At 36.0% G+C, this 16,353-nt stretch overlaps 2 protein-coding genes across 5 annotated transcripts in view; both read right to left on the bottom strand.

Annotated features, from left to right (window-relative positions):
* akap7 (A kinase (PRKA) anchor protein 7) overlaps nt 1-1,974 on the bottom strand; it is a 50,470-nt gene extending 48,496 nt beyond the window's left edge. The window contains exons 1-4 of one of the 3 annotated variants that reach the window (XM_008398105.3): nt 1,324-1,974; nt 982-1,240; nt 574-732; nt 293-447 (exon numbers count right to left, since the gene is read on the bottom strand). In XM_008398105.3, coding sequence (XP_008396327.2) covers nt 293-447; nt 574-732; nt 982-1,240; nt 1,324-1,497 — 747 coding nt within the window. In that variant the 5' untranslated portion in view covers nt 1,498-1,974. The remainder of the gene's footprint in view (nt 1-292; nt 448-573; nt 733-981; nt 1,241-1,323) is intronic. The other 2 variants (XM_008398106.3, XM_008398108.3) reach the window with 2 other exon arrangements.
* A 5,528-nt stretch (nt 1,975-7,502) lies between these two features.
* Nucleotides 7,503-16,036, bottom strand: LOC103457734 (uncharacterized). 2 transcript variants are annotated; one of them, XM_081602427.1, is made up of 16 exons: nt 15,897-16,036; nt 15,594-15,662; nt 14,626-14,747; nt 14,463-14,523; nt 14,227-14,379; nt 13,426-13,515; nt 12,611-12,802; nt 10,733-12,013; nt 10,429-10,570; nt 10,145-10,266; nt 9,993-10,053; nt 9,762-9,911; nt 9,116-9,193; nt 8,779-8,853; nt 8,466-8,666; nt 7,503-8,123 (listed from the first exon to the last, which is right to left on the bottom strand). In XM_081602427.1, the coding sequence occupies exons 2-8, from the start codon at nt 15,652-15,654 to the stop codon at nt 11,643-11,645; spliced, it is 1,050 nt and encodes a 349-aa protein (XP_081458553.1). In that variant the 5' UTR covers nt 15,655-15,662; nt 15,897-16,036; the 3' UTR covers nt 7,503-8,123; nt 8,466-8,666; nt 8,779-8,853; nt 9,116-9,193; nt 9,762-9,911; nt 9,993-10,053; nt 10,145-10,266; nt 10,429-10,570; nt 10,733-11,642. The 2 variants fall into 2 exon arrangements, with proteins under 2 accessions (XP_081458553.1, XP_008396325.2); XM_008398103.3 differs by lacking the exon at nt 8,466-8,666.
* Between the last annotated feature and the right edge of the window lie 317 nt (nt 16,037-16,353).

The raw sequence follows: 16,353 nt of genomic DNA, 5'->3' as shown, positions 1-16,353 counted from the left end.
AATAAGAGAGAGGATGCTGTGGAAAACAAATGAGAGAGCTGCGAAATGTAACATTTTAATTCAAACAAAATACACAATTATTTCAATTGAGCTCTCGTTTGTGGTCACAATATAGGTACGTTTCAGTTCAAATACTAGATACAAATTAGTCAGGAAAAGAAAATAACCTTTATAGGCATAAAAAGACAGGGTGGACTTTTCCTCTTTAGCAGGGTGTTTTAAGTGTACACCTAAGCGTTGCAGACAAACACAAAAATATATGGAGACTAGCGCCGACTTCAGGTTTTCCTACCTCAGCGTTGGTAATGGGTATGGACACAAAGTAGTTTGGTCTTTGGCTCTCTTTCTTTTTTTTCTTCTGGTCACCATCCTCCTCGCTGTCCACTCTGCCCTCTATGTCTCCTCTTTTTCTCTTCCTCTTCTTCTCTGATGTCTCTGGTGTGGGAACTTATACACATATGAGGAGATAAGTTACATGAAACTGAAAGCAGACAGCGGGCCAGCAGGTTTTAATTCAGCCAGGTCAACGTTAGTCAAACTGACACAGTTGGAGAAAAGCTAAGGTGCACATACAGCCAAGCTCTTTCCATGTGGTGGGACTGGTCAGAGCAAACGGAAGCTCCGACATTAAACTGGCAGACGCTTCAGCTGATTTCAGCTTCCTCCTCATCAGCTTTATCCTCTCTCTCCTCATCTTCCTCTTTGATTTTTTTTCACTTGACGCAGCTGGAGCTGCAGATAATAAACACATAAAAGGCGTTATAAAAATGTGTAGCCTTTAACAACGATTGTTGCAATTTTTTTTGCTTGACCACACAAGAGGAAGCACAAAAAAGAACACTGGTACTAAATTGAAAACAAAATGGAAAAATACATAATTTCATACAATGATCCTATGTCATCCCCAAATTTGAATGAGTTAAACCACCCAACCAGACAGCTCAGCCACAACACGATAACAAACCACGTTGTTTCACTTACTTAACCCTGTAGAGGTTTCAGCGTCTGCGATGCTTCCATGGACCTCCAAGCTGATCGCATCAACCTGACTGGTTAAACTAATTTTATCTTGTTGCATTCTCCTCTCCACTTCAACCAAGGTTTCAGTCCCACCTGTACAACCCTCCTCCTCGTCATCTTCACCACCAGAGGCCACAGCGTTGGCCTCTCCTTCATACGAGATGCTGGCTGGCTGCATAACACTCACTGCTGCTAAACAGACACAGGACTGGACTGTAATCTGAAACAGAGACAAATGGTGTAATTATTCATACATACATTTTTATTTACGAATCTGATGGCGGATGAAGCTTGTTTTCTTACCTGAGGTCTGAATCTGTGTACCGGTGTTTTAAGAGCTTCTAATTTACTACAGCTGTTGGTAAAATTTGAATGCAGCTTCCAAACTCGGAGCTCCTTTACGATATTCAGTCTTTGTGAGCAAACACTTTTCGACCTGTGCAAACTGAGGCTCAACAACACACGGCCGAATATCATGACAGGCTAACAGTTTTCTTTTTCCCCCCCCCCAACAAGTAAGAGTGTGGCATTTAACTCTTGCTAAGTTTACACATCGTAGCCAGATACGTCAAACCAATGATATTTAGACTAATATAAACGGGTTACAGGCGGAAAATATTCAGGATACTTACAAAAAGAAAATTCACCCCACTAATGTTGCTTTCTTAAAGCTAACACCTGTTGACATAAATCAATGCTGCAGAACATCTATTGTTACTACACAGCTACGAGCTAACAGTGGAAAGGGCTCCGCTTCTAACTACTGCAAATAAAGTCACATTTTAATTAGCTCAACATCATGCTGATGTCACAGAAGCCATGTTGATGTTGCACCTAGGAAGAAAATGGTCCGGACTAGGGAGAAAATAACAGAACTTTAGCAGGTGTGCTAGCTGATAGCACAAACCGGATGAAACATTTTGTAAACACTGCCAACTTCCGATTCATCTCTTCAAAGTAAGAGTGTGTTCTTTCTTCTTCTTCTAGTTGAAATTTAATGGCGGTTGGCAAGAAACTTTAGGTAAGCATTACCGCCACCAACTGGTAAGGAGTGTGGACCACATGACAAAAAAAAAAACAAAAACTATATCCTATTAAACAACTTACACTGTTTAAGAAAATAAAATAAGGCCTCATATCCTCTACTTCCTGAATCTTTTTGTAATAAATCTACAATATCAAATTTCATTTTCATACTACTAAGGTTTCTAATTAATTTATTTCTTTGCATCAAATAATTCCTACAGCTCAAAATAGCATGTTCCACTGTCTCATCTTCCCCGCAGTCACATTTCCCTGTCTGATGTTTCCCTATCAAAAATAATGACCTATTTAGTCCAGTATGTCCGATTCTAAACCGTGAAATAATTATCTCTTCTCTCCTTATTCTTTCTGTTCTTCTCATTTGACCAATATTCTTTTGAATTTTATATAACCACCTTCCTTTCTTTTCTTCTTCCCATAACTTTTGCCACCTCTCTCTTGTTTTTTGTTTAATTATACTCTTTATTTCTGTTATATTAAAACTAACATTAATATCTATCCTCACCCGATTAGTACTCTCTTTAGCCATTCTGTCTGCCATTTCATTCCCCTTAACCCCATGATGAGCTGGAACCCAAACAAAATTTACCGTTAGCCCCATCATATTGATTCTATAAAGTGTTTGTCGTATTTCAATTAATATATCTGGTCTACTATCTGATTTATTATTTTGCAAACTGAATAACGAAGAACTAGAATCTGAGCAAATAATTGATTTTACTGGTCTTACCTCTTCCACCCATTGAACTGCTAATAGCAAGGCAAGCATTTCTCCTGTATACACCGAGACTCCATCACTAATCCTTTTTCCTACTTTAATTTGAAACTGTGGCACAATAAATGCTATCCCTACCTTATTAGCTGTATTTTTTGATGCATCTGTGTAGATTTGTATATAGTTATAATATTCATTTAAGTGTTCTTGTATTATATATCTATTCATATTGTTAAATTTATCTTTGTTCTTTTCTAAAAAAGAAAAATCAACCTCAGCATCAGGAAGTATCCAAGGTGGAACCGCAGATAATGGAACTGCCTGACATGTATCTAACTGATTTAAATTAATTTCATTAACTTTAGAGTTTATTATCCATCCAAAGCTCTTTAATTGTTTCTTTTCCTTTTCCCAGCCATGTTTAAGTACTTCTAATGTTGGATGATCATTTCTTTGTCCCTGTAGATTTGACCAATAATTTAAGGATAATTGATCCCTTCTAAGTTTAAGAGGCATTTCTCCCATTTCAACCTGTAAAGCTGCTGTTGAAGATGTTTTAAAAGCACCGGTACATAATCTTAAAGCCTGATGTTGAATAATATTCAACTTATGGAGGTTTGAATCTGCTGTTGAATTATAAACTATACATCCATAATCCAAGACTGACCTAATTAACCCAGTGTAAATTGCTTTTAATGATTTTCTATCAGCTCCCCACTCCGTTCCAACTAAACACCTCATTATATTTAATACTTTCCTACATTTATCAATTATTTTCTTAATATGCACTCCCCATGTCATTCTTTCATCAAACCACATTCCAAGAAATTTAAATTGTTTAACTCTTTCTAAATCCTGTCCATATAATTTTAATTTAGTTTTTCCATAAACTCTTTTCCTTGTAAAAACCATTATTTTAGTTTTCTCTACAGAAAGTTTAAAACCCCATTTATACGACCATTTTTCTACAGCTAAAATTGCTCCCTGAAGCTTTTTAACAATAAATTCTAAATTTCTTCCTCTTTTCCACATTGCTCCATCATCAGCAAAAAGTGAAAATCCCATTCCACCCTCTACTTCTTTAAACATATCATTAACTACCACTGAAAACAATAACGGACTTACTATACTACCCTGTGGTGTCCCATTTTCTATATTCATACTCTCAGAATAATCCTTCCCTATCCTCACTTGTATTTGTCTTCCTTCTAGGAAATTTTTGATCCATCTAAACATATGACCATTTATACCCATTATTCTAATTTTAATTAATAATCCTTCCCTCCACATCATATCATATGCTCGCTCAATATCAAAAAATATTGCCACAACACTCTCTTTGTTCACTTGAGCCTTTCTAATTTCATGCTCTAAACATAAAACTGGATCCATTGTACTCCTCCCTCTCCTGAAACCACTCTGATAAGACGATATAAGTCCCTTCTTTTCTATATAATATGTTAATCTTTCATTTATCATTCTCTCCATTATCTTACATAAGTTGGATGTTAACGCTATCGGCCGATAATTTTCTGGTTTGGATTCATCTTTCCCTGGTTTTCGGATTGGAATAATCACTGCTTCCTTCCAACTTTTTGGTAGTTCCCCGTCCTCCCATATCCTGTTATACATTTCTAATAAAATATTTTTAGAAGACTCACTTAAATTACTAACCATAACATAACAAATTTGATCTTTTCCTGGAGCTGATAGCTTAAATTTTTTGAGTGCCCTATTTAGCTCATTTATTGTAAAAGACATATTCAATGGATCATTTGTATCTTCCATTTGTTGCAATAAATTCTTGTTCTCCAATATTGTCTTTTGCCTTCCTTTTTTTCCTTCTTCACTAATATTTTCAGAACTATGGATTTTAACAAAAGTATTTACTAACATTTTTGCCTTTTCTCTGTCAGTAACTGCTGTTATGTCTCCATCATTTAGTATTGGATATCCACTCACTCTCTTAATCCCATTCATCCTTTTAATTGTTGCCCAGACCTTAGAAATATCTGTCTCTTTCCCTATTGAATTACAAAAACTCCTCCAATAATCTCTTTTTGCATTTTTAATAAATTGCATTTGCTTGCAATTTCTTGTATTCATTCAGATTCTGAAAATTATGATTTCTTTTTAATAATTTGAATGCTTTATTTCGTTTCTTTATAACTTTAGTACATTCTGATGTCCACCAGGGCACCAACCTTCTGTCTCTTCCCCCGCCTTCCTTCCTTATAGCCTGATCAGCTGATTCAAAGATAGCATTACATATAGAAGAATTTAAATCATCAATGCTACTGTTCATGTCTACTTTTAACATTTTTATTTCACTACTTTTCCTAAATTTTCCCCAGTCTGCGGACCTAAAAGACCACTTCTTTATCCCTTTTATACAATACCTCTCTATATTTAACTTTACTTCAGTCCTAATAGGATAATGATCACTTCCTATAGTTGTTTTATTTAAAACTTGCCACAAACAAACACTTGCTAACGAATTTGAAACTAATGTTAAATCAATTGCTGACTCTGTGTTATCTCTAAAATTAATTCTGGTCCCACTTCCATCATTTAAACATACCAAATTTTTAACATCCATCATTTCTTCTATTATATCCCCATTTTGATCATTATGATGACTCCACAAGGAGCTGTGCCCATTAAAGTCCCCACACCAAATAACTTTACCCTCTAGAAATACCCCAATTTCCTCCATTAAATCTAATGATAGTCTTTTACATGGATTATAAAAGTTGATTATTTTAAATCGTCCATTTACTGTCCAAATTTCAATAACTATATATTCTAACTCTCTTCCTTTAGCTAATAATCTAAACTGAATTCCTTGTTTAATAAATGTTATACACCCTCCTCCAGATCCTCCCTCTCTGTCTCTTCTAATGCTTTCATATCCTTTTATAACAAAATCAAGATTTGGTTTAAGCCATGTTTCTTGAATACATATAATATCTAGATCATCTTTACAATCTCTAATAAATCCTTTAAACTCCTGTCCATTTGCAATAAGGCTTCTAGCGTTCCATTGTAAGATGATCAGTTTTTATCTTCCTGACCTCCTACCTTTCCTTCTGCCCCTAACCTCGTATTTATGTGTTCCCAAGATATGTCCTTAATACCAAAAAACCTCTCTGCCCCTTTCACAATTATTTTGATTTTTTCTGTTTTGTGCTTAACTTGATCTGTACAATTAATTACATATGCAATGAACAACAGAATCTTTTCAACTGTTAAACTAGTTTCAGTTCCACTCTGTCTCTGATCTGTTGTTGGATTCGGTTGAACTTTCCTTATAACTTCCTTAGGTTTCACTTTTTTAACAGCTTCAGCATAACTTATATTATTAGTAGCTTTGACTTGTTCGATTTCCATTGCTTTCCTTCTGACTTCACATCCTCCATAAGTCACCCTATGTTGCCCTCCACAATTACAACACTTATCCTTCCCATTTTTACATTCATCATAATTATGCTCTCCTCCACACTTTGGACATCTTTGTTTTCCCCTACATGCCGCTGCAATGTGTCCATATCTCTGACATTTATAACACCTGAGAGGAGGAGGGATATATGGCCTAATGGGAAAGCACATACAGCCTACTCTTACCCTTTCAGGAAGAACTTGTGTTTGAAACTCCAACATTACTGAGAGACTTTCCACTCTTTCACCTTCAACTGTTCTCATCAATCTTTTGATTTTACTTACTTCACCTCCATTCATACTGTGTCTGAGTTTTTCTAGATCTTCTCCCACTGGGATACCTGTGATCACCCCTCTTACTACTTTATTTTCTCCCAAAATCTTTACCTCAGTAATCAGTTTTTTACAAATACTGTGGGCGCTCATCACCTTGTTTTTCTGTTCTTCGTTCCTCACTGTGATCAACAGATTCCCATCTCTCAGAGTCTTAGCAAGTGTCAGTTCTCCAAACTTCTTTTTTAATTCTCTTGATAGAGCTAGCGGACTAAGATGTATTCCTTCATCCTCCTTCCTAAACTTTATGATCAATTTAGTTTCCTGCCCAACAGTCCTCTTGCAAACTGCATTATTTTCATCTGAACTATTTTCTTCTAGACTCCGTTTGCCATTTTGTGTCTCCAACAACCTTTCTTCTTTTCTACTTCGTTCTCTTCCTGATCCTCTACTACCCCGTACTGGAGTCCAGTCACCAAAATCCATTTCATCATCTCCCTCATCCTCAACTTGAGTCGCCATAGCAGTCCAGTCACAAACCAGTTTATGCCAACCGCCGAGTGTGTTCCTTCGAAATAATATCCAGTATTTTAACTAATTTCAACCAGACGCTGTCAGGTACAGTGTAAGCTCTTGGACTTTTTATCACTAAATCAAGGTTAGTGAGTGGAATTCAAGCATAAACAAAGACATTGGAAAAAGCTTCTACATGAATGTTAGTGTAATGTTTGTCAAAAGTACAAACATTACACTAACATTCAGGGTGTTACTTGCACTTTGAATTTATCTTAATGTTAATTTGACTAAATTGTAAAGTAAAAGACTTTGGTCAAATGTTGTTTTTGAACTTGTTACATTGCAACACCAACATATATTTGCAATAAACGTGTTTACACAGTGGACCAGATTATTCAAACACAAACCTCAAGATCACATGTAAAAGGACTTTGTTATCAAATGTTTTCTTAATTTGATAAAGTCTTGATTATGATAAAAATAATCATGACACAACCATTTTGAAACGTGGTTTATTTGTTGAATTACAATCACTGTTTAAAGCCACAGGTATGTCAGAAAGCATTTACACAAAACAGTAAAGATAAACATGCAGTTTTCTTTCCTCTCACCAATGCAGTCTTAACAATTTCTTCTATTATTTTAGGCTAAAAGTATGTAAAAATTAACTGTAAGTATTAACACTGATTTAACTTTAAATCACTTAACCACCCACAATTACCATGTAGGACAGGCAGATCTGAATCATTAAACTTTTTCTTGCCTAACTATTTTACACTGTTGGTTGTTATAATTGTCACAGCACAACCATCGCAAGCTATGAGTTGTTATCTTGAAAAAAAGCCAAGAATACCTCCGCCTCGTTTCTCACTAGCTGAATATGGAGTATATACAGAATAAGGGGGCTCTGTACGTACTCCATGTTTTAATAATTCCTGCTGTATTCCAGAGATGGCGTCATTATTTTCTTTGCAGTTTATTAATCCATTTACTCTCTCGTGATAGAAAACACTGAAGTGCTGCACAATCTTAGGGTTGTAGTCCCAGGTTCCCATTGTGGCAACATGTTTTGGTTCATGAGAATGATGCATCAAGACCAGAATGGCAGGTTTAGCACCTGTGAAGAACAAAAGAGACAATAAATAGAACAAAAAACATAATAGGTGGAAGATTAAGTCTTTGTCCCTGGGACACAAAAATCTTTGTAATTTTTATCTCACCTTGAAGGGCAAAAGGTTATTAGCAAAAACGCAAAATGATTGGCTTTGAAAAACCTTTGCACAGTTACTTTAAGTAACCTTAACACATGATAATTTGTTAATTTATACTGATAAATTCATCTTAAGAAGCCAAAAATGCCTCATATTTGAAAATGTACATGCCAAGAAAGGTCTGATTGGAAACAAATGGATGGAAGTTTACTGTCAATACAGCAATCTGGAAAAACTCATTGTCTCACCTGTAACGTTTCTCATGGCTGCTTCCACATCTGTCCCTGTACGTGAAACAATTGGACAGAAGACCAACACGACATGGCAATCCTCACTGCTCTGGCTCTCCACCAAGTCCAGCTGCTGGGCTGAGCTCTTAACTTGGCTCAGAATCTGATGATGGGCTTCAAATGTCTGACCACTGATCACCATGTTGTACTTCACCGTCACTAAGAGGGCAGGTTACAGCCACAGAGTTAAACTATTTAAAGATACGGATAACTTCACCATCACATAAAAACATTTCTCAAGAGAAATGAAGATCATAAAGACAATTGCTACCTTTTTCAATCTGGGAACGACCGTAAGAGTGATAACTTGGTGACCTGGAGACCCCGGCACTTTGGTTTACATGCACTGAAAAAGAGTATCGAATGGATTAGCAAAAATAGTTACTTAGGGGTTCTATCTATCTATCTATCTATCTATCTATCTATCTATCTATCTATCTATCTATCTATCTATCTATCTATCTATCTATCTATCTATCTATCTATCTATCTATCTATCTATCTATCTATCTATCTATCTAGCGTTTCAAAATTATTAATACAACTAATATATTACAAAAGAGGTTAAATGTCAGTAATGCAAAAACCAGAGAGAGAGTGAAACTTGCCTGGAGATTTTTGTGAAGTGGTTTCATTTGGTCCAAAACAGGAACTTGTTGGACCAGCCAGCATCTTAGCAGCAGAACCTATGAAACAGCGTCATTGTAAACCTCAGTTCATATGCTGCATTTTATTTATTGATCAACATTAAAAAGTATTCACTATCAAAGGAGAAATTGTAACTTAAACATAACTATGACACATAACTAAAAAAACAAAAAAAACAAAAACAATCAAATCATTAGGGAATTTGTTAAATTGAAACATCAGCTTTTGTCTTTCAGTTTTAAATCCCCTGTGTGCAAAAACAAGCATCTGACTACTTTTGTCTATACAGAGTATTAGGCAATAGATTAAAGTTCACACATGAATAGAAAGCTTTTTGTGGACTGGAAACAGCATTAGCCGTGAATAACATGTGGGAAAATGTGTTATGATAAAGGTACTAATTTTGGTATTTATCAAAAAGAAATCTAAACGGAGTAAAATAGATGCAGCTTTTTTTCTCTTAGCCATGTGTTAAAAAAACTTTTAGTAAAAATAACAAGCTGTTAGAAACAACATTAACATTTGAAAAGACAAACTGTGATAAATGAAGCTACAATACAATGAAGCATGCTTGTAAGATTTACTAAAATGAAGAGAAAACTCAACCTGTATCACGTTTCTGCTGTGGCTGAGCTTTCATGTCCTCCAATAAACTAATGTGTGCTTCAAGGAAACTCTGCACATTGTTCAGCTGAGCTTTCATGTCCTTCAGGAGACGGAGGTAGTCAACCAAGACCCCGTTGTTGGTCAGGGCATCTGAACAGAGTAAAAGGTTGATACAATCATGTTTTTCTGAAGATATCCCCATTTTAAAATACATTTTCAAAGAAAACATACCCTTTATAGAATCCTCTGGAATGAAACCTCTAAGATCTTTCAGGAGCTTCTCAACGGGTTTCTGATTAAAATACAACAAAACGCAAATTAATCTAAAGGTAAGTTTGCACTGCATCAGTCTAGGTTTGTGTGAATGCATAGGGGACACACACATGTTTGTTTATTATTTCAAAGATCTTCCTCCTCAACTTTAGCTTGTCAGATCCAGGGAAAAGCTCATGCAGGTCTTCTCTTGTTAGAGTCTGGAGCTCTGAGTCTGTGCAGAAATCTGCTTCTGAAAAATGGTTTTAAGGGTTACAAGTTAAAACGTAACGCAACAGTGATGATACAACAACTGAATTAAGAGTATGAATCATATGTCCCTGTGATGAGCCCGTAGAAATAAAGTGCAGAGGCCTGTCTAGTTGCAGATCCGATAAATGAATTAATTACTTACTTTCAAGCGTCTTCGCTGCGATTGAATTGAGGTTTTGTATTTCCCTTAGCAAACCGTTCATTTTATCGGAGGGGAATAAAAACAGAAGTTTATTTTTGTTCCGTGTGTCTTCTCGGTTACCCTTTAGCGCGATAAAATGAGCCTGTAAAAACGAAAGTGGAAAGGAGAAACAAATAGACGTCAGAAATCACTGAATCACACCTCATCCTGAGTAATATGGCGTCTATTTGTAAAGCTTAGATCACAACACAAATAACATAATGTCGTTACGTCTGTGCTCATTTTAGTCTCTCCTGATACTCACCCTTTTCCAGTCAAGAGAAAGTGAAACTGAAGTGGGCCGGAGCCGTTTTTCTCACGTCAGAGCATAGAGGGCGCTCTAACCTCCCTGGAGCCTCTTTCCAATACTCAATACTTTTCTTTCTGTTTGCAGGTGCATATCATATCTATGGAAGCCCATTTGCGCCACTATAGCCAACTAATTACCTCAGCATCTCCACAAAGATTTTCATCAGAGAGAAGAATGAAGTGTTGTTGCACTTATTTCACCACCTAAATGTGCTTGAAAAAAAGAAAAAACATTTCATGGACATTCTGTTTTTTCTCTTTTTTTTTTTTTTTTTTTTTTTTTTTTTTTACCAATGACCTTTTGTGGTTTCCTCCACTTGTGAAGGGTGTTTCTGACTACTGGGCTACTATCAAGTCAGAAATGATCCCTATAATTGTGTAGGCCATAACACATCTGTATTAAAACCCCTTTACATTTGTTCTCGTGTAGCATTCTAATTTTTAAATAAACGTGCAAATGTGATTCATTTTAAACAATTAATGCAACTATAAATAATAATAAAAAAGTATTTAAAAAGCATTATGTATACCGGTACATGCAGTTGTTCAATCTAGTTTCTGTTTTATTTTTGTCCTCTTCACCTAGCAACACATGCTCCCCATCCCAGGCAGTAGAAACATTTATCTTAATACAATATGAATATGAAAATAATTATAAAATAGAGACTGAATAGTTTAATTTATTGGATTTTTAGGTTACATTTGCAAGTGGTAAAACAGAGTATATATAACAAAATATAAAAATCAACATATACTACAGCACAACATCCCAAGACAGCTACAGTGTATATTGAAATTTACAATGAATACGTTTATAAGTTCACATCACTGTAAACTGACAAAAAAAGAGAAAAATATATAAACCTCTACTCTACAGGCCCCCAAACACTTTTAGTATCACTGTTGCTGCTGCTGGTGCTGCTGCTGCTACTGTCACTGTCGAACAACCTAAAGCCAAACTCACCGTCCAAATGGGAGCAGCTGTCAATGTCAGGGCTATTATATCCACCAGTCACGGCCCATTTACTTCTTGGAGTACAGTATTCAAGTAATTTGTTTTGTATCTGGATCACGGCAGCATTATTTTCTTTACACTTCAGCAATCCACGCGCTTTCTTGTGGTAGAAAATATTGACATGCAGCACGATGCTTGAGTAATCCGACCACATCCTCCTTGTTGCTGTATGCCTGATGCTAAGTGTGTGGTGCATCAACACCAGGATAACTGGTTCCCCTCCTGTGAAAACAAGAATTTAGTTTGAGGTAGAATAGAAAACTTGGGAAACTTGGGAAAACTTAAACCCACCAAGGTGGGTGGGGGCTATACTTAAAGGTCAAGCGTGGGAGAAATAGCGACACCTAGTGGAATAAAAGCTACAACATTTTACAGTCATGTTCATTACATTACAATATGTGTTTCAGAATAGCCTTTAGAAAATAACAAACATAATCAGGTATAAAACAAACTTTTTATTAAGCCAACATTTCTGTACTTTTTTTTAGGCTTGTATAATATTCTAATCACAAATGTCATGTTTTCATTAGTTGTAAGTGGAAATAATAGAAAATTGTATAATAAAGGCCACTAAACAACACATATAAAATGAGTAAAATCATAGAGATAGATATTTCATAGATTTTCTTCCAGTAGAATGTGCTCACTGTTAAACCTGAAGGTGAGCTCTAAGTCAAACACATATCTAACTAAATGTTTACTAACACAATTTCTGCTCAACAATCACTGAATCTTCAGCTCGCAGAAAAATAACTACAAGTTGAAACAAAATTATAAATGAATCTCATTTTAAGTTGTCTGTTCTGGTATTTTGTTTACCTGTTACATTACGCATGGCTTCATCAACATCTGCCCCGGTTCGGGAAGTGACTGGGCAGAACACTAGGAGGACTTGGCCGTCCTGACTGCATGAAATGAGCTGAACCCGGCCCCGCACTTGGGCTTGGACCTCGGCCATGAGCTGAAGATGGGCATCAAAGGTTTTACCAGCGACAACCATCTGGTACATCACTGTGGGAAATAAATGAACATTTGTGAATCGATTGACTAAATAAAATTTTACATGGAAATTACTTTAAAAATAAAAATGAAAGTCGTAATATTGGTGACAGATTCAAGCCATCAGATCCAGTTTTGCTTGAGAGAAGTTGTAAAAATGGTTGGAGACATTTTGCATTCAAATCTAACGGTGTATCTTTTTTTTCTATTATTGAAAAAAGCCAATCCAAATAATTCTATTTCATAAAGCAAATGTCACACTAATTGAATCACGGGCTACAACGTAGCTTACCACCATCACCATGAGATTATTTAACATTATTAGAAGGTAATTGTTACAATATTTATATGCCACTTTTGCAAATTGTGTAGCCAGTGTTGCTAAGTAGCAACAACCATAACAAAGATTTTTATTTTTTTTGCCATGTCCTACAAATCTGTGACATCATGACTTATCACAAAAATAAAATGTCTATGCTACGGTGTTGGATGAATAGGAAGGCAATGCTGGATAGTTATTAGATTAAAACATTATTCTATGCCAGAGAAATACATGGCAGACAAACAAAAATATGACAGGGGTAAGTCATCAGAAAATGTGTAATATATATAAAAGAAAGTAACCTGAGATTTACCTTGAGCTGCATATGAATGTCCGTTCTCTGGTGTAATGATAGGCTCTGGTGAAAGACTGGGAGCCTTTGTGCCAGGGCTGGATAAAACATCTGTCAGGTATAAAAAAGAAAAAAAAAATCTGATTATGGTTTTCAACAGTAATTTTTACTTTACTCTTATTTATTTGATTCTACATTCCCATTTAAAGTAATCACTTTTCCATAGCTTTTTATTGGTTTAATTAAATTGCTACTTAAATCATAGAACTTAATCTGTTTTAACCTCAAAGCGAGTGAGCTGTTAGATACAAAACGTCAAGTCTTCTTGTGTTATGTTAGCTGCATTTACAGGGCTTTGTAAGGCGCTGCTTTTGTATGGACTGACAACATAATGGAAAGGCAGCGTGAGGGAATCCTGTTGCGGCTTCTTTTCGAGGATCTTTGAATTTTAACAAGAAAATAACTTGAACAAAAGAACATCAGATTTGAGGGAAAAGTAAATATAATTGAAAGACAATTATAGACGATTTGAGTCGGAGCTCTTTGTGAGATTTCACACGGCTGCGAAATGATCATTTCCAACTAATTTCCAAGGTTTTTACCACCGGAAGCAGAGACTGGAAATATTAAGGCTCTAAAAGCTTTTTCTGTCCAAACACAGGTTAGATGAAAACCACTGAATCACAACTAGGGTTAAAGGTAAAGTTAATGAATTACCATAATAGAAAAGAAACACAGATTAAAACGTGAGTCTACAGACTTTTAGAAAACCACCGGAAATATTTACCAAATCCACACATCACAATAACGATTCATAACAACCTGAGTCTTGTTCCTGGTGTGGCTGAGCTTTACTCATGTCCTCCAGTAAATGAATGTGAGCTTCAATGACACTCTGCACATTGTTCAGCTGATCTTTCATGTCCTTCAGGGTATGAAGGTAGTCAACCAAGACCCCACTGCAAGATAGAGAATCTGAAAAAGAAAGCATAATGTATGTTAGAAGGGAAAAATACTGTAGTGGGATTTTTAGTAGTGCTACTGGAAAACTATTTTACCCCTGAGGGAGTACGGTAGCATGAAACCTTCGAGTTCTTTCAGGAGAACATTTATCGGTTTCTGCATGAATAAAACAAGCCAACTGGTGAGAATTTATGCACACTGTGCAGTTCTATGAACAGCAAAGAGGCAGCACACAAAGTGCAGGAAAAAAAACCTCACATGCTTCTTTATAATTTCGAAGATGATCCGTCTTAGCTTCAGCTTCTCCGGTCCGGGAAACAGCTCGTGTAGGTCTGCTCGAGTCAGAGACCGGATCTCTGAATCTGTGCGGAAATCTGCTTCTGAAAATGAATATTGAAATTTTATTGCGATTGTATGTGATTTTATGCGACACAGTGGTACAAGTCATTCAAAAAAAAAATAAAAAATCCAAATAGAGTGGCTTGATTTGTTTTCATTCTGCTTTACCTTTAAAAAAAATATATATCTAGTGCTAGTCTTTCACTGAATCACCTCATATGTAAACAACAACTTAAACACAGAGCCAGAACTACAATGGAACTGAGTAGATGAAAGTAGATGCATGTTTTAGAAGGGTCTAGTCAAAGTCCAGAGCTAAATCAATTTGAGGACCTTTGGCAAAAGAGGTTCTTCATCCAGTAATACTGAGCTTTGTGCAATCTTATAAAGAGATAAGAGCAAAAGTTTGGAAACTTACCCTAAACAACTTGTTGTAATTGCATCAAAAGCTAGTTGCATAAAGTATTAATTCAGTAGAACTGAACACATTTGCATGCCACACTTTTCAGATTCGTAATTCTAAAAGATGTTGAAAGCGAGACGATTTACCATTTTTAATCACAAAAATGCATTTGTCCATCTTTAACATAAAACTACAATGAGACACGTTGAAATTAGAGTTTGCAAAGTGAAAAAAAAGTTTGCAAAAATAGTAGTTTAGCAACGCACTTTAGTTATCAGAGAGAGAACAGCACACCAATCACACTGCTGGTGTGCTACACTCATTTGTTTATTTTTACTTAACAAGGAAGAAGTGTTTTTGAGATCGACAACAGATTTGCCCGTGCTTGCCAATGTGGGACCGAGTGTGTGTAACCGGATCTGCAGTTTGTCCAGTCTGGTCTTATGGGTCAGCCCAGCTGCCTCCTCTGAAGACAGTCACTTACGTTCCAGCACAGAAGCAGCTGCTGCGTTGGTGCGTCTCACTTTCCTCAGCAAAACAGCCATAACTTATCCTGAAGAGCAAACAGACTTTTGTTCATAATTAGTATGGCAAGGCATGCGTCTCGTCTTTAATTTACTACAAACTTTAAATGCAGAACGACTGTGGAAAACACGAGTTTGGTATAATAATAAAAATTACAGTACAATATTTATTGTGCAATAAATAAACGTCAAGTGTTGCGTTTAAATCATCCGTACATGTTTTATTGAGTAGAGATTGGACGAGAACTTGTTTTATTACTCACCGTTAACCGTTATCACAAAGTCAAAGTGACTTCGCCGCTGCTATTTCTACTCACGTCATTACGTAAAGGCTTCAAACGGAACGGCGGCCGTCAGAGGAGATGACGCGGCTGTAAATCCGCCCATCAGTACATCGCAAGCTAGAAAACAAACAAACAAAAAAAAGAATAGAGAACATATGGTTTCTGCTATAAAAGAAGCTTGCCATGTTTCTCTTTTGATTTTTGTCTGAAAAGAAGAGATGAAAGTGTGAAGAAATGGAGCAGAAAAACCCCAACAAGGTTTGTATCATTGGGTTAAATGAGGCCCTTTAATAGACACTTCTAAAAAACAAAAAGTTCTTCTCTGGAATAATGTTTGTCTTGAGAATGGGCTGGTTGAAAATTATTTTAAATACATTTTTAAATAATTTATTTTAATGGAGCTATACATTCTAGACCAGTGAGGAAAAACACACAA

The sequence above is a fragment of the Poecilia reticulata genome, chromosome 21 (assembly GCF_904066995.2).
Source record: "Poecilia reticulata chromosome 21, P_reticulata-male-v2, whole genome shotgun sequence".
NCBI classification, from domain to species: domain Eukaryota; kingdom Metazoa; phylum Chordata; class Actinopteri; order Cyprinodontiformes; family Poeciliidae; genus Poecilia; species Poecilia reticulata.
This window is presented reverse-complemented; position numbering and strand designations above follow the sequence as displayed.

Excerpts from the sequence above, each read along its gene's own strand:
- LOC103457734 (XM_081602427.1), bottom strand. The coding sequence starts at position 15,654 with ATGGCTGTTTTGCTGAGGAAAGTGAGACGCACCAACGCAGCAGCTGCT. Across the intron at positions 14,748-15,593 it reads AGCTGCTTCTGTGCTGGAAC|AAGCAGATTTCCGCACAGAT; the intron begins GTAAGTGACTGT and ends ATTCATTTTCAG. Across the intron at positions 12,014-12,610 it reads AGCCATGCGTAATGTAACAG|GAGGGGAACCAGTTATCCTG; the intron begins GTAAACAAAATA and ends TTGTTTTCACAG.